The sequence below is a fragment of the Eleginops maclovinus genome, chromosome 2, assembly GCF_036324505.1.
Source record: "Eleginops maclovinus isolate JMC-PN-2008 ecotype Puerto Natales chromosome 2, JC_Emac_rtc_rv5, whole genome shotgun sequence".
Taxonomy (NCBI): Eukaryota; Metazoa; Chordata; class Actinopteri; order Perciformes; family Eleginopidae; genus Eleginops; species Eleginops maclovinus.
Window position 1 is genome coordinate 5,087,322 of NC_086350.1, and position 26,194 is coordinate 5,113,515.

The window sequence follows — 26,194 nt, forward strand, 5'->3', positions numbered from 1 at the left end:
GCCTGTGTGTTTTACCGCATGGAATATATATCACTCGTATAGCTGAATTAATTGGAGCTGTTTTCCATTTAAAAAGGTGGAGGATCAAAAGAGGAAAAGCACTGAGGGTCGTTTTCCCTGTTTAGCATTTAAACGCCCCAGGGGCCCAATCTGTCTTTGTACCATCTTTTAAAGGTATCTTCACCCTCCTCAGCCTCGTCTCCTCCTCAGCCTCATTACAGTCTGAAGGTCACACTAAAGTGGGGGAAATCCTCCGTCGGGGTTTAAATCAGAAGGGAATAAAAGCCTGCTGTGAAGGTTAAACGGTGTTGGATGGATGCAGCGTTTCAGCACAGCAGCAACACTTGAGAGAGAAATTGTGCCGCACCACCAGATGTGTGACTTTTTGTTTCCAATTAGTAAATCCCAGACAACTGTTGTCTCACACGATGATCTCATCTCAAACTCCTCCCAAACACACCAGCTGTTTTCCCCCTGTGGAGTTGCTGGTGTTTAAAGTGTTGAGGACCTAATGACAGCTTTATGCTCCGGGTCCCCTGTGTTATTTAATAAAACTCTCCCATCCTCCATCTCTTCTTCCCTCCTTTCTCGCTGCACACTAGTCCAGTATTTAAAGGACACATTGTTGTCTTTCTTTAAACGGCTCCTTTAAATGACATTTTAATGGTTGGATTTACATTGTATGGTTATTCACCAAAAAGCCATTATTGTTTTAGAAATTCAGTTTGCTTCCTGTACGTACTCACATTTTGTTCTGTAGTTATCAGGAATTCCTTTAACATGGAAGCCTCTTCTTTTATAATAATAACTTGCAGGATGTTTTCCCATATTATGTTGGGAAGAGGCTTATTTATTTGAGCACTTTCTTGAACCCTCCCCCCCCCAAAAAAACAATCAATTCTAGGTATAACGTGCTTCTGTGTGAAAGGTGATTAGGGCCATATGTGAATTTTATTTTTATTCTGTTATATTTATTCCCAGAATACCAAGAAAAAAATCAGAAATTCTGAGAAAAAAAGGATGAATTTTGAGTTAATTCTCCGAATCTTTGCCTGATTTCTAATAAATAAAAAAAACAAAAACATTTTCAGTACTTTTTCAGCTTTCACCCACATTTCAGTGAAGTGGAGTATTTAAGCAATACTGACTCATAGCTTCGATGTAGGCAGCATATTATCTCGCAGCGTTGTCTTGGAAAATATGTGGAATTGAATCCGTCTCACTGCTCATCCATCAGCTCTGTGTCGGCCTCTCTGTTTGGTTTCCTGGTATGACAGCTGGCCGGGGACGGGTGGAGGCGTCGTGCCAAAGGAGGCAGGAAACTGGAGGCACCGCAGCGGGTTCAAAAAGGAAGAATCCACTCCTGGAAAACAATTGCTATTTTAGATCAGGTATGTAACTCAGACAAAACATCCCAAGGGACGTCACCTCAAGAGGAGAAATCCTATGTTATTTCTGCCCAAATAAATGCTCCAAACTGTAGATTTGACAAGTGACGAGGGGCTTTTATCATAAATACACTTCCTAAATGGCATTTTGTATGTTTAGTTGTTGCTAAACGTGCTTTAGAGAGTAACACAAAGATGGGGAATTGTAGTGTTTACTTGTTATTGCAGCTCATTTTACCCGCTGTCTTTTAATCAAGCTTGAAACGGTCCCTCTGAGCCCTGCAGTTCACTCTCCTGTTGGTCTTTTATTGAAACCTTCCTCTCTAATCATTTCAGCCCCACTGGAAACACACTCTCCCTCACACACACACACACACACACCTTTTTTGTGTCTGACCTCTGTGTGACGAGTCTCTGCTAATGACAACGTGTGACTTCAGACATGATCACCTGCTCTGACACAAACATAAACACACACAGTCATGTCTTCTGGCTTCACTGGACCTGAGTGTTGTTGCTTTTGCAGAAATTACACCCCTTCCAATGCCGCAGTTCAGAGGGGCTGCTGGTATTTGGGGCCTCTGGCCGAAAGCTTTCATCTGGGGCTTTGGGAAGAGCAGCGGGCTGTCTCTTCAAACACACTGAGAGATAATGGCTTAGAGACACACAGGGAGGGTGGCTGAGAGCAGGGTGGTTGGGAGGGCAGTCGTTAACAGACACTAAGAGGCGGTTTAGTGGCTGTTAATGACTTATCTCTCTGCCTTTTACAATGTTATGATGTTTATTTTATTTGGGGATAAAACCAATTTACTACATCTCTAAACTCCATTAACAGGCTGACCCGGAAGCAAGCATTGCCAGGGCTCCCCCGACAAAAAGCAGTGTGAGTTTCTCCATTGGATTTGAGTGAATTGCAGAAAATAAGCTTTGCAGCAAACACGTTTATGACTTATTTACATAACACGTGTTGATACACACATATCGTTTCAACACTTTGTGATTTTTAAAGCTTGAATCCAATTAGCAGGAGTAAAAAGCTAACGGTCATAGAGAAAATGCATCATGGTTGCATGACTGTGCATCACCGACAGTAAGCTAAAGGTGGACTCGTGTAGGCGTAATTACTTGTTAGAAACCGCCATTTATTTTCACACATACAAACTTCAGGAGTTCACAGGTGAGTCATTGACTGACTTATTCTCTGTCATGGACTAAAACTTGAAAATTCCCTGAGCTTGTCTTAACCACAGACCTTATTTCAGGTTTCTAACTACAAAGGAAACCATCGTCATCGAGACAATGGAACCGGAAGTGGTAAAAAAAGAAAACTCACTTCCAGGTTTGAGGACTCATTCCTGCACCACTTTATACCGTAGACTACATGAAGCTCAGCGCAAGTCAGGTTGTCCGTCTCTATATCTGTCCGTCACATATTTCTGTCTCACTCCTCTCAATCAAAGCGCATCGTTAAGCCTTTAAAATCTACTCTCTCTCCTCCTGACAGCTACCATTACAGGTGAGTCCACGCAGCCCTCCTCCACCCGTTCAACCTCCAGTTGTTCCGAATCCAGGGTTCACGTCAAGGTTAGACCACACACCTCCGTCATTCCCTTCATCCACCACCACCAGTGTCTAGACCCAGTGGGGGGTTTTATAGGCTCGGTTTTCCCCTCCAGAATGATACTCTTGCACAACGGGGTCTAATCAACAAACACCATTACGTTCATCTGTGTATTCTTGGCAATAAATATATATATTTTGCATCAAAACGTCTCTCCTGATCGAAATGCCACAGGAGCAATTTGGGGTGCAGTATCTCGCCCACGGACACTTTGACATGTTAGAGGTAGAGGCCGGGGACCCTGCTATTACCCATTTTGGGGTGATTTTATTATTCTGTTAAGATAGATACAGATGAGAGGAGAAAGAAGGGTTGCATCATAAGGCTACCAATTGCATTTAAACTCAGGTTGCAGCGGTCAGTCTTTGTCCGTGATGCCCATTATAAAGTTAGCTATCGTGGCGTCCAAACTGTGAATGTTTCTACCAAATTTCATTGCGATCCATCCAGTAGATGTACACGATTTAACTCAAAACAACACGTGCTTCAGAGGATTGTGAGTCAGAAATGATAGAACAGTTTTGTGGCATCCATAGTTGTTGAAATATTTCATTCTGCAAGTGGTGCACCGCTCGGTCCCTAGAGAGATGTGTTGTGGCTCTAAAAGGAAATCCCAGGCAAGGAAGTGTGCCCTTTTCTGAACCCGTCACAAATATTTTTTTTCAAAGCACATACTTCAGATGGAAGTGGAGAGGAGAAGGAATGAGTGGTTTACTGACACCGTGTTTCAATGCGTCAACGATGGGTGAAGTTGCAAGTATTCAAAAAATGCACCCAGATCTTAACCAGAGATTGTGTAATTCAATTATTTTAACCATGTTTTTCGAAATGTAACGGTAATGTCCTAATTTTATGACTGTCCACTTCGTGTAATTTTTTTGGGAGGAACAGAATGAAATTGCTGTTTGTGGTAGGAGGAGGAGTGGCAGACTCACAGTTGTTGTGGGTTTCAGAAAAGAAAGTAAGAATGGAGGAGAGGAAGAGAAGGGGAACAACATGATGGGTTCAGTTTAGGGGAAACCACAACTGATGAGGTTTGTTGTGATCCGGATTTGGGATTGTCTGCTATGATTTAATCCCTGACTGATTGACTGTTTGCAAGGTCACACCAACTCAAACTGAAATGCAAGGCCCTTTATAAGTAACTAAACATGCATAGAGTCAGAGAAGTGTGTACTTTTGAGTTTGAAGGGATAGCTCTGATTTCTTTGTAATGGGGTTGTATGAGGTCTTTATCCAAAGTCAGTACAGTAGATCTGGGATGACAGGCCTCCACATTCCACAGCAAAATGTATTTTAGCAACCTAAAGGAAAGATCCACTTCAGAAAAATCAAAATCGGTTGAAGTTTACCCTATTTTTTCCCTTGCTGTGAGACTGCTATACAATCTATGTCTCCAGCAGGGAACTAAAGCTGTGATTTATTATCCCTTCAAAGGTACCAGATTCCATTGACAAAAACTGTTATTTTAATGTGGAAGATGCTGTTTGTTGTCTTGTTTTTGTTATCCTTTGAATTTGGTTAAACAGTATTTAGTTTTGATTTACCAAAGTAAAACTGAAACACAAACAAACGATCCGATCAAGGCAGCGTAAGACCAGCCCCTCTTGTGTGCTTTGAGGTAAAATTGCTGTTTTTGTCCATGGTGTCTGATGGCTTTGAAGAGAGCTCAGTAAAGCCCTGTCTGACAGTACAGCAAAAGCCGTGAAATTATACAAAAACAGGAACACTTAAAGTCATATAAACCGTTCAAAGAAGTTCATTGCTTTGCTCCTTTATCAATATTCATGCCTTATTTTCCAAACTGGGGGCAATGGAGGCTGTACACTGACTATGATAGTACCTCTTACAACCCTACTTCAAAACATCTGAACCATCCCTTTATTGCAATTTCTTCTTAGAGGACAGAAGAGTATGATGGCGGAAATGTAGGAATGTTGTAAATATACAAATTGCATCCTTGATTAGTGGCCACAAGCGATTTAAAATGAAATCCTCGTTGTCTTCCAGCGGCTCATCATCCCGTGATCTTGAGTCTTTGTTATTCAGGCCAGGTGTCAGTCAAGTCAGAAAGAAAAACAGCCGTTTCTGCAGAGCGCTGACCACAGAGGAAGGAGTTGCGTGCAGGACTTTCAGACTTTAAATACGATGTAGTGTGTAGTGTTGTGGCTCTTCTGGGGACAATAAATATCACTTTCAGCTCCAGGTCTCACTTGGTGCTTGTGTCAGGAGGGCAGCTTCCATCTGCACCGTGATAACCAGCCATTACTCAGATATTCGGGCAGCAGATCATTCTCTTTAGGTCCCAGTGGAGTACTGGAATTGCTCTTGTTTTTCACCACGGCTGCTATTATTTCCACCAACAATTGAAATACGAGGTCACGTGGCAATATCTGCTGAGTTACTTGAGGGCATGACAAAACAGGGGGCATTAAATAACATGCTCTGTCTGCCTTTCAGGAATGGAGAAGTTGGCAGCCTGCTGTGGCTCTTTAAAACAACTTTCACACCTAATTGTTTTTCAAAAAACCTGCCATATAACTTAGTCATTTAAAAAACATGCAGTTTGTTGTGGATGTTAACGATCAGGCAAGGCAAGTTTATTCATATAGCACCTTTAGACACAAAGTGCTCCACAAAAATGAAAATCCTTAGGAAATAGTACGGCGGAAACACATGATAAAATGTCATTAAAAAGTAAAGATAATAAAATAAACATAAAAGAAGATAATATTTAAAGTCCATCAATAAAAGTTACAGAGCAGAGTTAGATAAGGATAGTTCAACTAAAAGCAGCGGCAAAAAGAAACGTTTTCAGCCTGGATTTAAAAGTAGTCAGAGTAGCAGCGGACCTGCAGGTTTCTGGGAGTTTGTTCCAGATATTTGGAGCATAATAACGGCCTCTCCTTGTTTAGTTCTGACTCTGGAGACAGAAAGCTGACCCGTCCCAGAAGACCTGGAAGTTCTGGATGGTTCATCATTTAGCAGTAGATCAGAAATGTATGTATGGGCCTAAACCAGTCAATGCTTTATAAACCAGCAGCAGAACTTTGAAATCTTTGACAGACAGGAAGCCAGGTTAATAATAAGATAGGACAAACATAGACGCTGTTGATTAATGTAAAAGATTGCACTCTTTAAGAGACAAAATACTTATGACAAATCAGTCTGAAGATGTGTGTGCAGATTATCTTCACACAAAGTAAAGTCCCATGACAATGCGGAACTGGATATTTGGACCATCAACGGTTTCCTGTCAATATTCAGCAATCTTGAGCAGGAAACCCTGATAGTAGAATAGCCGTAATTGTACAAAGGATTCCCGATACAAACAAGTGATTAAACCAATGAATGATAAAAAAACCCAGCAAGGCCTGCTTCCAGAAGTGTTTGTTGCTTTCTCCATCACCTGTCCAACATTTTTTATTTAAAGGACTAAGATAATGTTTCTACCAAGAGCTCACAATGACCAATTCAAGTGGAAAAACACTTGACACCTCATCTATATTTTAAAATCCAGGGTCAGCATCTGGTCAATGTGGGCTGCATCTTTCAGAGAAAAGGCACACCTGCATTGTTAAGTGTTCATGAGGATTTTCCTCTGCTGTTAAATGGACCTGAACCTCTTACAATGACCTGGGTTTTATTGTTTGCTTTCATGAAGCTGCAACATGTTGAAGCGTTATCTTCTTCCTTTGGATAAACAAAATATTGAACATCCCAAATTGGTTGAAAGAGTTTGAAAAGATGATCCTTTGAAGGTTATTGACCTGACCCCTGTTCATTGTTAAACAACGACGCTAACAGAAGTGAGGTGGCATCTGTGTGCAAGATGTGCTGACGTGGCGTATCTGTACAGGTGTTTGTATGTGCATCACAGGTTTCACAATGAGTAATAATATAAGCAGAACAATTAACCATGTGACTGGTATTCTCTTTTATGCTATATCATGGCCGTTGTTTGATTCGTAGTAAGTTGAGGAGGAGACTCACATTTTGTACTGCAAATTAAATGTATTTCTTAACTGTGATATTTAGTTAAAAGTACTTATTCCACTAATGAAAACTGTTATACTGAAGTAAAACTATTCAAATAAGGAAAAAGCAGAACATTAGAAGATTAATAAAGTTGGAGCCATGGAAAACTTCTTGCCTGTGTGCATGATAAATGACTTAAACAATGAAAATAGTTGTCCATTAGCCGATACAAAAAGTCGATTCATCGTGTGTGCTGTATTTGTACAAACAGAGTAAAAGCATCCCATAATGGCATAAAGAGAAGGCGTATAAAAAAAGTACAACACTTCAAATGTGCGATCACTTATGGGTTTCATTAGTGGTGTTTTATTTATTTTTTTGTTTTATGGTCCCGTGCTTGATGAGGTCACTGCTCACTTCAAAGGGGATGCCTCGTCTCGTGACGTAGCGCTCGCGCTGCTCTCAGTTGTGTGTCGGAGCGAGGCAGAGGATGAGGAGGAGATGAGCTGAAGACACGCTGAGAGGACTACTGCTTTCTGTGTGAGTCACTTTTACGACTTCTTGGTTCCCATAATCGGACGATAAAGCGGAGGATTTAAACCGGAGGTACTTCACCGTTTGGCTTTTTCTTTAGGTTTATATTTTTTATTTACGGGTGAATTTTCTAGCGATAGTAGAATAATAATTCAGTGCTTTAGTAACACTTTATAGGTTACCGTGTAAAGCAGCACGGAAGAAACACATTAAATGAACACGATCCTTATTTTAATCATAGCTTTATTGATCATATTTAAGAGGTTGCAGTCTGGTAAAAGGGAGAGAAAGAGAATAGGAAGAAGATAGTTGAATATATGGTACGTATTTGTCAAATGAATGGGATTTGAGAAGTTTATTCCATTCCTCTAATATATTGATAGTCTATGATGTCATAAAATAAAACGAGATAAGGTTCTCCTATATTTTGGAGGTTTTTATGCAAGGTGAATCTATGTTTAGGACAACCTCTGAAACATGATTTATTCCAAATCCAAAACGCTGGAAAATAAGTTCATGTTTTATTTATTGAGATGTTTTAATATTATTATTCTGAATGTGATATTCATTAGCCTACTCCGTCCTCTCCGTTGAGTCATATCAGATTTATGTAGTGATTTTGAAACAGAATAATGTATACCTTTTTTTTTCTTTAATAAAATTGTGTGCTCAAACTAATTGCCAGTATGTGATTCGATGGTATCCCTATCCTGGTATATATATTGCCTATAATTAAATGACAGCAGAACAGAATAGGGCTTCACTCTGTATTTATTCTGCTGGTTGCTCCGCAGAGGATTGCACCATGCCCAGCCTGCTGCGCCCCCTGCTGGCCGCCTGCCTGCTGCTGCTGCTGCCCGGCAGCCAGGCCTGGATCCCCCGCTACAACAACGGCTTTCACTACCAGGACATCAGCAATGGAAACGGAAATGGAGAGAGTAAGTGTCCTCTCATGAAAGTTAAAAGAAACAATGTTGCCAAAGCATCAAAATAATATGATATACAAACAACATTCAAATACATTTCAAATTATATTAATGATATACAGTAACATAATAACACTACAACGCAAGTGTGTGTTTAGACTCACAAAGAGTGTCCATAGCAATGTGTGTGTGTGTGTGTGTGTGTGTGTGTGTGTGTGTGTGTGTGTGTGTGTGTGTGTGTGTGTGTGTGTGTGTGTGTGTGTGTGTGTGTGTGTGTGTGTGTGTGTGTGTGTGTGTGTAAAAAGAGAGGGCTTTGCATGTTTGTGTGTGTTTGCTGCTTGTGTGAGCAATGGTGTAGAGTAACTAAGTACATTTACAGACATTAAATGTTGAGGTTCTTTTACTTAACTATGGATATGGATATGTCCATGGTATGCTGCTTTATAATTCTATTCCACTACTAAAGGGAAATATTGTACCCTTTACACTACAGAATTAAGTTGAGACCTTTTTACTTTCCATCTTCAGACTGATAATAACCCTATAAAATATTTTTAAACAAATGAATTATGATTTATAACATCATTCTAATGCAGGCAGCAAATAAAGTAGTTGAGATGTGGTATTTTACCAACTTTAACATTAGTTATGTTTGCGTACAAATGCATCAGTAAGTATAATTCAGTGATGATTCTGAAATAGGGCACTCTGCATAATGCATACTCTTACTTTTGGTAGGTTTTGTTTGGGTGAAAGCTAATATTTTGGTAGTTTTAAGTAATACTTAAATACTGTTTACTTGAAACAGAATATTTAATGAAGCCAAAGCAAGTCAACACTTTGAATAGTTGTTCCTCCTGAGTGTGTGTGAGCAACAGATTAATAACAGGGTTCCTGTGTGTACATCACAACAGCTGGATGTGCTGGGAGGAGGGGTTACAATAACAAACTCTGAGGAAGACATGTGTGAGTGTGGTGAACATATCCATGTTTGTGTTGTACTAAACAAAATATAAACGTATCTAAAGTCATTTGTAGCATTAGGGTTGTTTTATGTGTATATAGGAAATAGTAGGAACATTCTTAGACATTTGATCATAGATAAAGATGGAAATGCACACTCATGGACGTAAACAATCCTGCAGGGGGCGCACATACTGTGTTTCAGACCAGTCAAGGGTTAGATAGAATAGAATCGGAGGATGAAACCCTCTTTATTTGTCACATACATGCACACAGCAGAGCACACACAGTGAAATTAGTCCTCTGCATTTAACCCATCCTAGTACTAGGAGCAGTGGGCAGCTATTGTGCAGCACAATGGGGAGGGGGGGATTTGAGGTGTCCGGTGCCTTGCTCAAGGGCACCACAGCAGGGCCTAGGAGGTGAACTGGGACCTCTCCAAGTAGCAGTCCACTTTCCATATTTCAAGTCTGTCCGGGGAATTGAACCGGCGACCCTACGATTCCCAGTCCAAGCCCCTACTGACTGAGCCACTGCTGGGTTAGAATATGACTGAATACATCTTTCTCAGAGCAGTATCAAGAAATGAATGGGTGTGAATAATATCATTTATGATTACGCTCTATGTAGACAAAACGAATGGTATTAAAATATCAGCACCCAAACTAAATTCCTGTTTAAATGTTTTGATTGTGCTGTAAATTGCAATTCTTGTTCCACAGTACGGTGCAAACATTGAACAATTGTTGCAATAGTGAGACAGTTTCAGGGACATTTTAATTCAGATCTCTTTTTGTTTTGTTGTTTTGATTTTATTGTAATTTTCTTGGTTTAGGCTTGCTTTTAAATGTTGTTAACTGTTCTCTTTCTATGTGTATGTGTTGCACCATTACATCAAATTAAATTCCTTATACTTATTAACATGGCAATAAACTGGATTCGGAGTCCGGTTCAAAATCAGTGGGATCTTGTGAGGATTTAAGACCCATCACATGACCAGCGACGCATAAAGGCTCAGATCAGAAAGATTTAGCTTTAATAATCCCATTAATACCAAAGTTTGGATTCTACTGCCTAACACTTTTGCCTAATTTGTGGTGCTTGTGTCTTTTCTAGTCTATTTTAACGGAGTGCGCCTCCTGGTGGAGTCCCCGGAGCTCTCGGTGTCGGCCTCCAGGGGGAGCAGCGTCACCCTGCCCTGTCACTACCACTACGAGCCCGAGCCGTCCACGCCTCGCAGGACTCGGGTCAAATGGTCGTGGCTACCCGCCAACACCGTCACTGCACCTGTATCCCTGCAGGACCTCGCCATGGAAACTGAGGTCATGGTGGCCATGGGCAACCGCCACCGCAGCTACGGCGGCTTTAAGGGCCGGGTGCGCCTGAGACGCTCGGTACCGGGCGACATGTCCCTGGTGATCAACGGGCTGCAGCTCAACGACACGGGGAGATACCGGTGTGAGGTGATCGATGGCCTGGAGGACGAGAGCGTGACGGTGGACCTGGAGATGAGGGGTGAGGAGAGTGTGGGAGTGTGTACTCGTTTAGGATTGCAGCTTGGTGTTACAAACCAGGTCCACCAGGTCGCTATGTATCACCATAAAAATCAAGCTCATTCCTAACCTCTCCTCCCTCTACAGGTGTGGCGTTCCCCTACTTCTCTCAGAAAGGACGTTACCTTTTTAACTTCTTCGAGGCCAAACAGGCGTGCAAGGATCAGGAGGCCACGTTGGCTACATTCGAGCAGCTCTTCACGGCGTGGGAGGAAGGGCTGGACTGGTGTAACGCCGGCTGGTTGGCTGATGGCACAGTGCAGTATCCAATCACAGCCCCGCGTGACGGCTGCGGTGGAGATGACTTAGCGCCTGGTCTCCGCAGCTATGGACAACGACATCGTCTCCTCCACCGCTATGACGCTTTCTGCTTCTCCGCCTCTGTAAAGGGTCAGTATGACTAATGGGAACTTTAAAAAATAAACAATGTGCAGGATATGGCCGTAGATCTCTTCTTATTCTGGTTCAAAGATATCGAATGAACTTAGCATGCTAACCGACTAGACCCGTTCTTTCTTGTAATACCACTTCCTCCACGAGATGCGACATTGAGTCACTAGTGTTCAGTTTCTACTTATTCAAGCATGAAAGAATAATCAAAGAAAGTATTCGAAACCAGAGAAGAAGAGGCGTCCGAAGCCATGTCAATCACGTTGAAGGTACAGGATTATTGGATTAGATCCAATGTTCGGGCAACACAAAACCGGCTCTAGGGTTTGTGTTTTACTGAGATTGAGCTGCTGTAGATGCTAACTGAAGGGCCATCTCCAATTTGTAATGGTAGCAGTTCAGGATAAGAAAGTGCAGGTGGTTTTTCAGATTTGGTTCAAGCGTACATGAACTTTTCAGCCCCCAGTTTTTGTCAAAGCAAACACAAAGATGGCTAGCACACGCCATCTTAACCTACTTTTTTATATAACTGATGAATGTAGATTTAGACTGATTGGATCTAGAAGTAGGGCTTATATTCGACTCCCAGGCATTACACAATGCATCTTTGAACCCAAAATACATCACGTTTGATCTCTGACCTTTGATTCTCTTCATTCAGGCACTGTGTACTTCTTGAAGCACCAGACCAAACTCAACTTCACAGAAGCGGTCCAGGCTTGCGCCAGTGATGGAAGTCAAATTGCCAAAGTGGGCCAGATGTACGCCGCCTGGAGGCTGATGGGGTTGGACCGCTGTGACGCAGGATGGTTGGCTGACGGGAGCATCCGTTATCCCATCACAAAGGCCCGAGCTAATTGTGGCCCACCAGAACCAGGGGTGCGTAGTTTTGGGTTCCCCCCTCTGAACCAGAAATTTGCCGTCTACTGTTATCGGTAGATGCTTCGGCTCAACACAAGGCCAACACTAGTTCAAAACTGGGTTTGTGAGGTTAGCATTAGCTAAAGCCTGAGTGCAAATGAGCAGTTTGTTCATTTCTGAGCTATTTCAGTCCATTTGGGTTAATCCAGCCCACCTCCATCAGACTGTAACTGATCCATATTGAACTTTACTACCAACAACATCTGTTTGTGCATTTATCATGGGATGCCACTTGTACTTAAACAAAAGTCTCTGTATATGGCCAGAACAAGAACATTACACACAAGTCTCTTTACAAAACCATGGGCATGCTGCTGAAACAGTATTTTCAAACCCTATTTTTGAGGTTGATATTGGATATTGATCCAGTTCATCTCAGAAGTGTTCGATGGGTTTTGGTCAACTTTTGGATGAGGTATTGAAGAGTGTTTTCCTCTCAGATCTTTCCAACTGGTCCATGATTGTACACTCATTTACTCTAGGTAACTCTTTTTGACTTTCTAACACTGTGAAATATACTAGAGTCTTTGTTTGTCTTTGTCTCCCATTAGAGAAGTGTAACGCATCTCTTTAGAGTAGTGCTCCGTGTTGGAGAAACCAGAATTTACGATTAAGTATCTGTATTGTTGTTATGTTTAAACTACCTTGTTTACATCCTTTGTGGAAGAAGAAGAAGAAGAAGAAAAGAAGAAGAAGAAGAAGAAAAGGAGAAGAAGAAGAAGAAGAAGAAGAAGAAGAAGAAGAAGAAGAAGAAGAAGAAGAAGAAGAAGAAGAAGAAGAAGAAGAAGAAGAAGAAGAAATGTTTCATCACATACTTATGTATCTATTTGTTTGGTTTTCATTGTCTATGCATTTGTACTGTTTTCTACATATTAATAAAAAGACTACTGTAAAGATGTCTTAATGGGAGGTACATTAGTTAAAAGATATGAGGACTAAGGGAAACTAGATCAAAGTTCTTGCAGACTGAATATGTGTAGTTGTGTAGTCTCTTTATTGCTCTGTATCTCTCTCCATTTGTCTCATAATAGTTTTACCGCTTTTTGTAGAAATTATGCGTCCTACCACTTTAGTCCCCTGGGGTGTGCCCTTTTGGCCTTTTGGTAATCCATCCACGCATGTACAACTATTAGAAATCACAAGTAGTTTGGTAGATTAGGAAGAGTGTTGGGAGAGAGCGGAGGATTAGCCACTAATGCTAACAGCTGAAGAGGATGGGTTTTACCGTGAGCAGAGAATCTCTTTTCCTTTACTGCTGTTTTGGACCATGGGATGTTTTCGAAGACTCAAACTCTACACCTAGGTTAGAAGCTTGGCATAATAAACTAAATGTAAGAGAAAAACAGGATGCTAGCATTTACCTTGTTAACATGCTAGCAGGCTTTGCCATTAGCTTATCAAAGTCACCAGCAAGAGCTAGCTAGCTTAGTAAGCAAAGTCTATCTGTTCAGTTATTAACAGTTTTTTGTTGGGTTGGGTTAGCAAGAAATACACTTAAAATAAAATGAAGTTATTGAGAATTAAAGGATGAGCCATGTATTTGATCACAAACAAATGCTGAACAACGCCACTTTGTTGACTGTTTTCTTTTAAATGGGAGCATAATTTACTAAATAAATACCAGGAGAACATTCGCAACTAGCAATTAAGACCCTGAACTCATTAGGAAAATGTTTAGGAGGTAATACAAAAGTGCTAAATGAATTCCTCTATAACAGCTAATTTATGTCCGCCCCCTGCTGGCCATTAGAAGACACTGCAGGTTTTAGACACTCGTAAAAAATCGGCTTCACTTTATTAGGATTGAAAAGGTTGTCACTTGGTGGCTAGCAACTGATGATTGGTTCCCAAATTAATATGTTTAGCTTTTCCTATGCTTTGAAGTTGCTGGATTAATGAAGTAGTGATGTTTTCAGTGATATTTATGAGCCGAGTTGGTGTGGCTCTCTAGGTGTGATACAGTTTCACGTACAGTCCAAACAGGAATGCCAGGGTAGAGAGGTGAGATGGGTACCTAACCCGTACAAAACAGTCACTGTATGTAAACAGCGTCTCTCTGTCTGGGGGCGGGATGCACTTTTAGATGATCGGGGTCGAGCGTTGCTACGCCCTCCTGCATCCCGGTGTGAACAGTAGTCCCAGTGATTATATGGTCAGCTAGTTTTTCATCAACACGTCCTATTTACACCTGCTGACCAAACATCAGTGGACACACACAGGGATTACATGCCTACACGCACACATCAGATTGGGAGTGCGCAAACGTGCAACCGCACATGGATTTATATTCATACAGGGCTACAGAGAAGATCTGTTTGAGGCGACTGTAGGGATGAAGGTAGTCGCTGTAGAAAAAGAAGGAGCTATTTACTGTGAGTTTTTTCACGGTTGGGTTCCACAGGAAGGTGAAAACAAATTAAATGCCAGGTTTGTTCCTCTGGCTCGGAGCGTCCACCTCAAATCTAAACAGCTCTGATGATGTTTCCACAGAATGACAGAAAACCTCTGTGTGATTTTCACAAGACAGATACAGTTCTCTAATATAAGATGTCATTGACTCCTGCGTAATAAATAATGGGTTTGCACTCAAAAACTTCACAGAGAGATGATTCCAAGTTTTATTTGGTACAGCACAGTACAGTATGTTCACATCAGGATTCGGGATCTGAACACAACAGACGTGTCCGTGTGCCACGTTACACACATTTTGGTTCACTCGTCTTTGACACTGATTCAGACTCAATGATTTTATCCTCAATGTAAAGCTAAAATGTTAGTTTCATATCAAAATTTGAGCAAACACTCTGTGGCGTTATCGATATTAAAATCCAGCACACACAAGGAGCATCCGGATCTACTTTATTGACTTTGAGCCAGCGAGGTGTACCTTTGTGGCGTCTTCACACTAAGTCCTCTACTTTCATATTTTGTATTGTGTGTACTCCACTGTGTGTGTGCGTCAATGAGATTACCTGTGTGATTATGTGTGTGGTTGCTGTTTCAGAGTTTGAATCCTGACCTTTTAAAGGTCATGGTCATCATTTTATAACTTCCACTTCAACCCTCTCTTTTTTATTTCATTTTTAATATAATTTCTACTGTTTTCACAGCTTATTTTCCCTAAAATTGAGTAATTTCTCAAGTTTTAAGAAGTACATTTCTGCTGATAGATCTGCATGAAACACAGCAAAGAACTTCCACAAAGATGTCTTTATTAGAAACATAAATCAGGTTTTGTCTTCTTACGCTGTTTGTCAAAATCAAAAGTCATTCCCACTTGATAAATAACTCATAGCTGCAATTTAACAGCTATTAAAACTAACAAATCAACGGATTGATGATGAACTAGACAACTACATTGTCTGCTCTGTGTAGGTCATTGACAGATCCTGCTGTTCAGAGAATTGTAGAGAGAGTATTTACAGTGAGAAACTTCCTTCAGCAAACACTGAATCTCATAAAAAGGATAATCTGATGGTGCTGACAAATGTAAATCTGCAAAACTGGGAGGAGATCTTTTGTCGAAAACAACCAATTCAGTGTCATACTGTAGATCTCACTTCTATTCAGTTTCCTTGCCGTGTGTTACAGATATGTTTAAGGTGCACTGGATTTAAATGATTAGCACAGAAGTGACTGAAGACTTCTAAAAGTGCATGAGTGCTGATTATTTTAATCCAGGTTTGTTGCAGTGACTTTATTTATGTATTTAGCTTGGATGTCTATATTCATCATCAATTGGAACAGCACAATCATGTCAGTACGTCTGATACTGCGGTGGTGTTGATGCTCAGGGGCTCTCAATACGTATACATCTACCAATGTATCGTCTCATGCCCTTATTTGAACTCATATTTGGGATTTGATGCAATGCTGTAAGCGTCAAGGCTCTGATAAGTCAAATAAAAATAAACTTTTCCTTCACAGTTCTCTATGTTGTTAAGAGCGTATGGCTGTATTTTAATGGGTCACTCTCTTCGCCTATTATGTAAAAAACAGTATTATTTCACCAGTCTGAAGAACATGTAGTCCTTAGAGATCAAATAAAAGAAATAAAAACGACTACCAAACACAGATCTAGAAAAACATACCCTAGAAATATAGCAAAAGTCTATGTGTCTGACTTCAGAGAATCCAGCTGCAATCGAAAACACTTATTTTAATTGGCTGTTTTGGACTTTGTGTGTCACTCTAAAACCTCTTATGTCACTTTTACATCCACCTTAACTCTGTGTGCAGTGCTGGCAAACGATTGCAGGAAATGTCACGATGTGCATTGAGATAATGCTTCCAATTACTAGATAAATCAGACAGTATAAATACCTCTAAAAACTGCCTTCAGAAGGTGCAGGGTGACACGCAAAGATCCAAAACAATTGCACTACCACTGTCTAAATGTGCTTTAGTGTGTGTACATACACGGTGGGGAATGTTATCTTTTTGGTCGGGCATTTGCATTGGTGTCCATGCTTCTTTACAAGAGGGGGTGGGGGGTCCTTTGTGGCTCTCTGTTGTATGTCCTTTTTATTCCTGCTCAGAGCAGCTTCCTCTGTTCCTGACTGCTCCTGACGCCTTTACTTCTCCTTCTGAGGGATCTTTTGTGTAGCCTGTTGCTGTTGGAGCCGGCTGCGGGAGAAACAAGGTATCCATAATGTCAACATCAGGTAAACATGAGGGGCCAACACACTTATGAATGGACGCTGAGGAGAGTAGTGTGTCTATTTTAAAGGCTCCAATGGGGTTCCTCTTCATCAGAGTCATGTTGAAATGTTAGCTCTACAGGAGATGTATTTCCCAAGCTTTTACAAGGTTTAGATCTCCTCACAATAGCCTTCCATGAAGTCTATATTTCTTCATCATGAATAAACTGGTTTAAAAACATGCCCTAGGGGCGCCCAGGTAGCCAAGGGGTTTAAAGCCTCCACAAGGAGCTGCAACACCCAGGGTTTGTGTAACCAAGAGACCTTTGTTGAGTTTGAATCACTGGCTTTGTGATTTTGGAGGAGGGTTTAACCCTACCATTGCCATGTTTTCCTTCATTCACTTGGGATACTGAACATGTTGTCTTTCACCTTTACGAGCGTTAATTGTACTTTTTCATGCAAGAATGGACAAAAATACAGTTTTTACCTTGTCAAATACAGAGATTCCCTCCTTTTCTGAGTTTAATATCATATTTTATAGACTTATAGACGATGAATAACAACATAATCATCAGAATTGGTAATGGACTAGGCTAAGGTTTGCAATAAAACCTCAACTCACAAGTATATATTCATCTTAAGAGACTACACATTTATGCCAACTCAGCATTTCCCCTATGTAGAAGGACATTTGTGCCAAAAAATCACCCCCGATTCCTCTAAATAGTTTAAGATGATTTTGGTTTTTGTAGTTAGCCCGCTAGTAGCAAGTTAGATATTGCATGTTATTGTTTTGAGACAGTATTTCCCTGCACACTCACCTACTGTACATTCCACTTGTGGCTGCTCCCACTGTCCGTCTGGCAGGCAGCGAATGACCGGCAGGTGGCGCTGTGTGTGGCCTGCGTCACACTGGTAGCGGACTATAGAGTCGACGGGGTATCGCTCTCTGCTGCTGCCCATCGGCCGGCCTTGCTCCACCTCAGGAGGGAATCCACACATGGCTGGAAAACAAGACAGAGTAATGTTGATTTTTCCTTCTGCAAAGTATTCCCAAATCACTTCTCGATCAGACACATATTCTAACACAGTAAGCCTACCCGGTCCAGTCTTGCAGGTGAAGGGGAGGTGGTAGTTGCAGGGCACGTCGTTCCACTGTCCACCCTCGTGCCAGATCATCACCACGCAGTCCTCCTCAGAGTTGAAGTAGTTATCTGGCTGGTTGGGCCTCCAGTTCTCAAAAGACTATGAAAGGTGCATAGACGATTAATGGATGCATAAAGAAGATGAATCATTTATAGCTGTAGAGAAACCAGACTCACAAGAGGACTGCCGTCTGTCCAGCGGAACTGATTCTGCACATCTTTGTCATTCAGTCCAATCCACTGGTAGTCCTGGCCATGGGCTGCATTGCAAATGAAAAACAGATTTAAGCTTTAAAATCAACTTTTAAAACTCATCCCTTAAAGTACAGTTACATGCCTGGGGTGAATTAGGGTAGCAAGTGTGTGAACAGATGTATACATTGATGACTTTTCACTTTCAACTAGAACATATTGGTTACACTTCCCTATCAAAGCAAAATATCATGACCATTACTCATCTTTTTTGCCTTGTTTTTATAACCCTTTCACTCTGAAAAATACATAACTTTTTTAGGGCTAATTCTTCTGTGCTGCAGGCCTTTTCTTCAGTAAGGTAAATACCATACACCTCCGATTGCAGTGCACTTTGTGTACAACCCATGTAAGGGAGACATGATCCCTAATCAGCTTCCCACTAATTCATCAAAACCTGGCAATTGATTTTGCATGAATAGCTTTTTATAAACCTGTTACCTGTTCTTGTTTCAGGCCATTATGATGCATATAGACTACTACCGTGCTTGCCGATATGAACAATGAATCCTGCTTACATGCTTATGAGTTTGGCCAAATACCCTAGACTGCCCTACACACACAGATACTCACAGTTGACAAACTGCTGCTCGTTCTGGGAGCCGATGCTGACCAGGTGGGCGTTGACCTCCTGACAGCGTTGCTCGGCCTCAGACCAGGTGTTTCTCTCAGCAAAGTGGAGGTAACAGCTGCCCATGAACTCCAGCCAGCCCTCTGCACAGCCCTGCACAGCTACACACACACACACATCACACAACACATTTGGTCAGAAGCAGAAAATATGAAATAGCTAAATGGCATTTGAAACAATATTTTGTCAGTTTTTGTGACTCACGTGTCGAGCAGTCTGCCCCAGAGAAACCAGTAGGACACTGACACACAGCCAGCTCTGCCTGTACAGAGCAGGATCCTGAACCGCAGGGGTTTGGATCACAGGGGTCTGCAGAGGTTGACAGCAGAGAGAAAGTTAAAACGTTCAAAGTTAAGGCTCCGATTTTGTATTTTTAGCTCATCATTGGTTAGCATGTATCAAAATGTCTTGCAACCTTATTGGAGATGCAATGGTGCACAGACAAAAAATGCCAGAATATTACCGGTTACTTTGAACGGACAAATGTGTGTATTTCCCAACATGTTGAACGTGCATGTATGGCAGACTTCTGGCCTATTAAAACAGTTTGATCTACATCCACACAGATCACATACCTTCCACTACTTCTGGCTGCTCCATTTCAGAAGGAGGTTTGAATGACACTGACGGTGCTGTGGTCGGGCTGGTGTAGGCTGCGTCTGGAGTCACTGCATAGACTGTAGTGACTCTATCTTGTTCTGATTGGTCAGTACTGGTAATGCCCTCAGAGGGTGTAGTCTGAGATGAGAATTCATGAGGGACACCATGGTCGAAAGTGAATTCACGAGGTCTCCCTGACCCAAACCCACTTCCTTCCCTGCTTATCTCCGTCATTTCATTGCCCGGGAAGTAGATGCCATCCCCTCGACGGTGGCTAAAGACTCCGGAGGCAGAGCCGCTGCCTGAGACACCAGATGGAAAGCCGCTGTGGAACCCGGATCCAAAGGGATGATATCCAGACACCTCCTGCTCACCGGACTGCTGGACTGTCAGGTCAATGCCGCTGTGTTCAATGAATGAGACGCCAGAAATTCCACCGGAGCCTGACCCGGACATGCTTCCAGATCCAGAGGAGCTGGACTCCACCCCACTGGCATCAATGCCTCCCTGGCCCAACTCCTGCGCAGTGGATTTTTGGTGAGTTGGCCACACCTCCTTCATATTCCCATCCACCATGATGATCATTGAGTCTCCACTGCTACCACTAATGTCCCCACTTCCGCTGGTAAAACCTGATCCAGATACCTTGAAACCGGAGTGCTCTCCGTCGAACCCGCTCCCAGATCCACTACCAACTTCTCCCGATGTGACCAAGACAGCACTTCCCCCTTCTGTCTCCTGCAGACCTCCAGAGGTGGATTCACCCCCAGAGAAGACGTCAGGGTGTCCGCTGAAGAGGACCTGTCCTGAGCCGGAGGCGTCACCGCTGGACCCAGAGGTGCTGGAACCCTCTGGGATCTTCCTGCTGATTGAATGCTCAGCTGATCCAGAGCCGGACAATTCAGGGACTGGAGGTGAAAATAAAGAGGTCATTAGATACTTTGTGTATGTTGTTTGGCAAAGTGAAAGGCTGTGTTTAGCTCCAGACACTTTCTGTCTTACCAGTGGGAGCAACTTGTTGAGTTGTGATGGTTGTCTTGTTGATAAGCTCCTCTATTTCGGTAATGTTTACTCTGGTTTCAGTTTCATTGTAGAGTACAGTTGTTTCAACTGAATTCAAAACAAATAACAGATAATGTGGATTACATTTGGGACCATATTTTTTGAAAACTAAAGCCAAGAACTTCATAGAAACGTTTTCAAGCATTTGACTCACCTGTGGGAGCCAAGTGATCCACTTTGACTATGGTCTTGTTTATCACCTCCACCGTCAGGATATCAATACTGGTCTCATTGTCAACGTGACCCACTGGAATTTCAGCTGAAAAAGACCCAAAAAGTAAGACATGCACAAAAGAAATACCAATGATCTACTGTTGTCGATTTTGGGCTGGATGGTAATTGAGATGTTAAGGGAACTTGGTATTTTAGCCAAGTCATTCACTGTCCTACCTTTGAAACAATAGGCATCGTAGCGTGAGTGCTCATCAGGGAATCCTGTCTGGTTGGGGTAGGCGTAGATCATGTGGACGCCCACCTGACCTCCTCCACAACTGGACCTGGGGGTTGTGATGGGGAACCGGACGCTGCGGTCCAACAACCAGCCTGGACGGCACTTGTCGAGCCCCTGGTTCCAGGCAGCAAACAGCTGTCCGGTGGTGGCCAGCGTGGTGTTGATCTTCTGACAGTGCTGCACAGCCTCCTCATACGAGAAGCTGTCGTAGTCGCTGGTGAAGAAGACCTCACCTGGAAGAAGTATTCAGGGATATTGAGAGGAGCTCAAACATGTCAGCTACAGTGGATGGGTGGATATAAAATGAAAGCTTCTCACCTTTCAGACGGTCCATATAACAGAACACATCGTATTGTTCACTTGCTGGTCTCAGGCCGTAGGATCTGACCCCAGGGATGTGAAGCAGATTACCAGCACAGTTATCTCTGGGTGACACGATGGGGTACCTGAACAGGAAAGAGGATAGAGGGGAGGTTAAGTACAGATTTTCTTTTCTGTAACATCACTCACGTTTTGTGAATCAGAATCAGAATACCTTTATATCCTGGGGTTTTGATTGGTTTCAAATAGTGTAAAACAAAACCCAATGTCGAAACAAGAGGATTATGGTCTTTGTGATTATTCCATCTCAATGTCAGGTTTTAAATTGCAGTAAACAGCCTAGTCCAGTCACACTTTTGTTGCGGAATCATGTTGTGTATATCATTAATCTCTGTACTACCCATGCCTCCGGCTCACCTGACAGTCTGGTCGCGCAGCCAGCCGGCGTCACATTGGTGCAGACCTTTCTCGAAGGCTGCCTGCAGCTGCTGGCTGCTGGCGATGACCGCACCGACACCCTGACAGGCCTGCTGAGCCTCCGCGTAGTTCAGGGTGTACCGACCGGTGATGGGTCTGTAGTGGAACACCACACCTGGGTAGGGAGTGGGAGGGAAGAAAGAAATTGCAGTTCATCAAGTTCAACTTAATGACACTGATTTTCTTCTACACTTGATCACTGACCATTTCCAAATAAGTCATGGGATGGTTCATCACACATTCAAAAGGAGTTTTTTAGATGCGTTCAAAATGTAAACCCATCTTTAGTATCATGAATAGGCAGGAGCTTGCACAGATACCAATATTTCAAAGTGTTTTATATGATCCAGGGTTAGGGTTCACATAGCCGTCGTACCTGTTGGAGCCATAGCAGTATCCACATCTGTCATACTTGGCGGGATGGGTACTGGGAACAAGATGTCGAATCCTCCAGTCTTGCCTTCCTCTTCACCCGGTGAGTTGGTGAAGTCTGGGTGCACATCAGGGGTGATTGTCATATGGATAATGTCTGGGAAAGGGGTGGTTCTTACGGGAACGGCATTGGCATCCTGGCCAGCTGAGAGGACAAGATTGCATAATGGCTTGATGAAATGGAAACCCAACATAAAATAACATTATCTTAAAACAGCCTAAAAAAAACAGCAGATTTTCCTCAAATTTCGATGGAGGACTTACCTTGGAAGCAGACGGCATCGTAGCGGGAGTCTGGGTATGGGTATCCTGTCTGGTTGGGGAACAGGTAGACGGTTCTCACTCCCAAGAGCCCCCCTCCACACTGAGGCCTGGCGATGTTGATGGGGTAACGCACACTCCTGTCTGCCAGCCAGCCGGCGTTACACACGTCCATGCCGTCCTTCCAGGCCAGGTAAAGCTCTCCGGTGGTGGCGAGCCGAGAGCCCAGTTTGGCACACTGATCTCCCGCCTCGTAGAAACTAAACTTCTCCACAGACATGGAGTAGAAGACCCTGCCTGGAGGAGAGAGGCATGACAGACATTACATTACGGTTTCCCATTTTTTTTCATGATTCAGTTAAACATTTAGTTTACATGCAAATCATTAAATGCGCTAGCTACAAACTTTTTCTCCAACATTTTCACAACACTACGTCCCATTAATAATGCCAGTTGCTCCCTGTTGTCCCAGAATCAAGGCCTGAAGACCAACACATATTACTTCTTTGCAGTTGTTGCAGTTGCTGCTTGTAGTTTGTAGTTTTAGGGGATTTGGAATTCATTGGAAACAGTTGAGGAAGTGATTGGGAAAGGTTATGATTGGGTATGTTTGATTGTGGAAACCTGAGGAAAATAAACTGGATAAACAGTATTATTGTTGATGAATGTACCTGAAAGCTTCTCAGCAAAACAGTACACGTCGTAGGTCTCGTTGACATCTCTCACGCCATAGGTTCTCACACCTGGGAACTCCTCCTTGTCTCCAAAGCAATGCTCTCTGGGCTCACGGATTGGATACCTGCAGATGTCAAGAGAGATTTGGGTCAGCAGATAGACTTAGATTAAATGTAGATCAGTCATCAGTGCTTTTACTGTTACTGTTGCAATCATTTTGTTTTTAAATGATCCTAAGGATATCCGGTAGGTGTGTCTGTATTTGTTTGAGTGTGACCTGATCCTTATGAGCGGTTTAGAAATGGAGGTTGGATAGATGGATGGATGGACAGTACCTGACAGTCTGATCAGAGAGCCATCCGGCATCACACTGGTGGTATCCGTCATCGTAAGCAGCCTGCAGCTGGGCGGGGGGTGGCGATGGTAGCGCTGTTCTGGAGGCAGGCAGCCTTCGCCTTCTCGAATGTCATGGTGTAGCGGGTGGTGATGGCACGGTAGTGGAACACAATACCTGCCGGACACGGAAAGCGAGTAACGAGAAGACTTTGAGATCATTACTCCAGCTGGATGAGCTCTTTTCTATGAGCTTTATCAGACTATGGACTAGTTAAGACTGTCATGTGTCATACAAATGGTTTGATTCGTTGGAAACTGGTTTGTAGCCAACAGAGGTTTAACCCTGCAGAATTTGGAAAGGATTTGATATTCGCTTCTTCTGACAGAAGTTTTTTCCCAGTGTGCATGTGAACTAAGAGCATTGGTGTTGAGTAATATGCAAAAACGTTTGGGCAATACTTTGGTTTTTGAAAACAGGTTTGCTTAAAGGATGAATAGGAACTCAATCTATGCTCTCCAAAATGTTAAGAACAGGTATAACCTATTTTCCTAAACGTATATATAGGTACGAATCCATTTATGATGTAAATAAAGCTTTCCCTGCTATGCTCAGTTTGTTTTTCACTCATCATGTTAATATCCATGTCATGTTGTTGCCTTCACTAGGCTGTTAGAACTACAGTGAGGCCACACCTTGGTTTTTCTGTTGGTTTTAATATTTGCTTTTTAACCATTTAGCAACTACAATAAGGGCTTCTTAGTATTCCTCTCCTTGTTGTTACTAGTTATTATATTGTTGAGGATTGGATTGCCTTCCTCCTGATAGAAAATACACATTTTTGATCTGCAGTTGATTATACAATGCAACCAGTCAACTCTTTTTTCGGTTGTTTACTTGATGTTTGAAGTTGTTTTTGGAGGTGTAAAATTATTTTTTGACCTGTAGTTTGCCAAACCTTTGAGAGAGGATTGCAATGGCTAAGTTGTTGTCTGTACTGAAAGCAGTTTGACTACCATGATGTGATGATGACGTTAACATCGTAGTGTGTAACCTGTGGCGTACCCTGAACCTGAATGTCCACGGAGTCGTAGTTATCCTCGATGCCGTGCATCACCTCGCAGCGGTAGGTGCCCGAGTCCTTGGACCTCAGCTCTGTGATCTCCATGGTGGCGTCCGTGGGCACCAGCGGGTAGTTGATCATCGTCACTCTGTCCAGATACTCCGTCTCCACCTGGACTTTTCCCTCAGACGCCACCAGGATCGTGGTGACCTTTTTCCTTGGTGACGTAGCTCCATTTGATGCGGTGGGAGAGCGGGGCCACGGTCGGGGCCCCGGGGTCATTCACTGTGTTGTCCTGGAAGTAACACGGTACCACTACCTTGCTGCCCAGCAGAGGATGCAGAGGCATCTCCATGGGGATGCTGACACGCAGGGTGCCGTCCATGTCTAGGGGCAAGAACTTTTGTTAGTCTTTTGATTTGATAATGAGGAATCTAATATACAGCACAGAAATGACGGGGGTTCGCTCAAGAAGATGTGTATGAGAAGGGGCTGGTTTATTGGTTTAACTTGACCTACCAAATAAGCAACTGCTGATCCAAAACACATTTAAAGGATTACTTTGTGCTGGTGTCTTCTTTAGGGAATATCTCTGGTAAGGTTTAAATGACCCATTTGAAACAATAGGTCAAACAGGTAATAAATAGATCAAAAATCAGCAACATATTTAATGAATTTGTAATCAAAAGATTGCAAAGATTATAATTGACATTTCAATTTCATAAAACAGTGTTATGTACATTTCTAATCTTCTTCAAAAACTCTGGTTAGACTTTGATATATGGACGTGGATGATGAAGATAAGGAAACGTCACTTACCGTCATGGTTTTCAAGCTCTAATAGTACCGTTCCCGAGATGAGGGGCAAGGACACACACAGCAGAAGCAGGGGGGTCATCGTTATCTGAAACATACAACAATTTGATGACACATGAGTCAAATTTGTACGCAGAAGATCATTCTTGACCTGCTGAGCTCAATTCTACTGAAAGCCATTCAAAGGCTTTTACTGATTAACAGTTGGCTTAATTTGCATAACCAAAGACTAACCGGAGAATATTAAGGGAATGCAACCTTTCTAACTTCTCTTTCCCAGAAATGCTACACTGAATGAACAGTGAAGTGAGTGTTGTGTTTATGGTGGGTTTATCATCATTTCCTCCTTTTTTTCCTAACTCATACACGCTTACATTTATATTCCGTTCCGTCTGAGCTACTCAGTGCGTTCGGTTATTACGTCAACCCCATTGGCTAAAATGGAAAGCGGATGTCAAGAGTCTGTAGTATCATTTGGAAATACTATACAAGCTCACTGAGGAATGAAGGCCCCTCTGTACTAACATTCAGTTTGAGCTGACTCATTTCAAATGCCTTTCCATTTGTTAAAAACCAGTGAAGAAACACATTTTAAATGATGCTTTTTTTCCAACTTACTTCATTCTTTGTGTCTTTGTCTGTTGCATAAAGTATCTGTGTCTTTTTGGTTGTAAGTCGAAAATAATACATCGTCTTGCCATTTATATTGCCATGCCATGAGCCACATTTCCTACAAGAAATGAAGTTTAAATGTTTA

The 26,194-nt window shown here is 42.4% G+C and overlaps 2 protein-coding genes across 2 annotated transcripts in view; one reads left to right on the forward strand and one right to left on the reverse strand.

The window, feature by feature from the left end:
- Positions 1-1,372: 1,372 nt before the first annotated feature.
- hapln3 (hyaluronan and proteoglycan link protein 3) lies at positions 1,373-12,983 on the forward strand. The gene is made up of 9 exons (XM_063899666.1): positions 1,373-1,391; positions 2,224-2,271; positions 2,651-2,727; positions 2,893-2,972; positions 7,412-7,593; positions 8,316-8,459; positions 10,527-10,925; positions 11,051-11,353; positions 12,015-12,983. The coding sequence occupies exons 6-9, from the start codon at positions 8,327-8,329 to the stop codon at positions 12,290-12,292; spliced, it is 1,113 nt and encodes a 370-aa protein (XP_063755736.1). The 5' UTR covers positions 1,373-1,391; positions 2,224-2,271; positions 2,651-2,727; positions 2,893-2,972; positions 7,412-7,593; positions 8,316-8,326; the 3' UTR covers positions 12,293-12,983.
- A 1,895-nt stretch (positions 12,984-14,878) lies between these two features.
- Positions 14,879-26,194, reverse strand: part of acanb (aggrecan b) — a 16,262-nt gene continuing 4,946 nt past the window's right edge. Inside the window, 20 exon segments of the mRNA XM_063877101.1 lie at positions 14,879-16,900; positions 17,739-17,921; positions 18,018-18,162; positions 18,240-18,322; positions 18,888-19,046; positions 19,150-19,254; positions 19,521-20,453; positions 20,548-20,655; positions 20,762-20,866; positions 20,998-21,291; positions 21,377-21,504; positions 21,797-21,971; positions 22,233-22,433; positions 22,553-22,846; positions 23,221-23,348; positions 23,560-23,636; positions 23,638-23,735; positions 24,624-24,837; positions 24,839-25,008; positions 25,441-25,525. Of these exon segments, the coding sequence (XP_063733171.1) occupies positions 16,809-16,900; positions 17,739-17,921; positions 18,018-18,162; positions 18,240-18,322; positions 18,888-19,046; positions 19,150-19,254; positions 19,521-20,453; positions 20,548-20,655; positions 20,762-20,866; positions 20,998-21,291; positions 21,377-21,504; positions 21,797-21,971; positions 22,233-22,433; positions 22,553-22,846; positions 23,221-23,348; positions 23,560-23,636; positions 23,638-23,735; positions 24,624-24,837; positions 24,839-25,008; positions 25,441-25,519 (3,771 nt within the window). The 5' untranslated portion in view covers positions 25,520-25,525 and the 3' untranslated portion in view covers positions 14,879-16,808.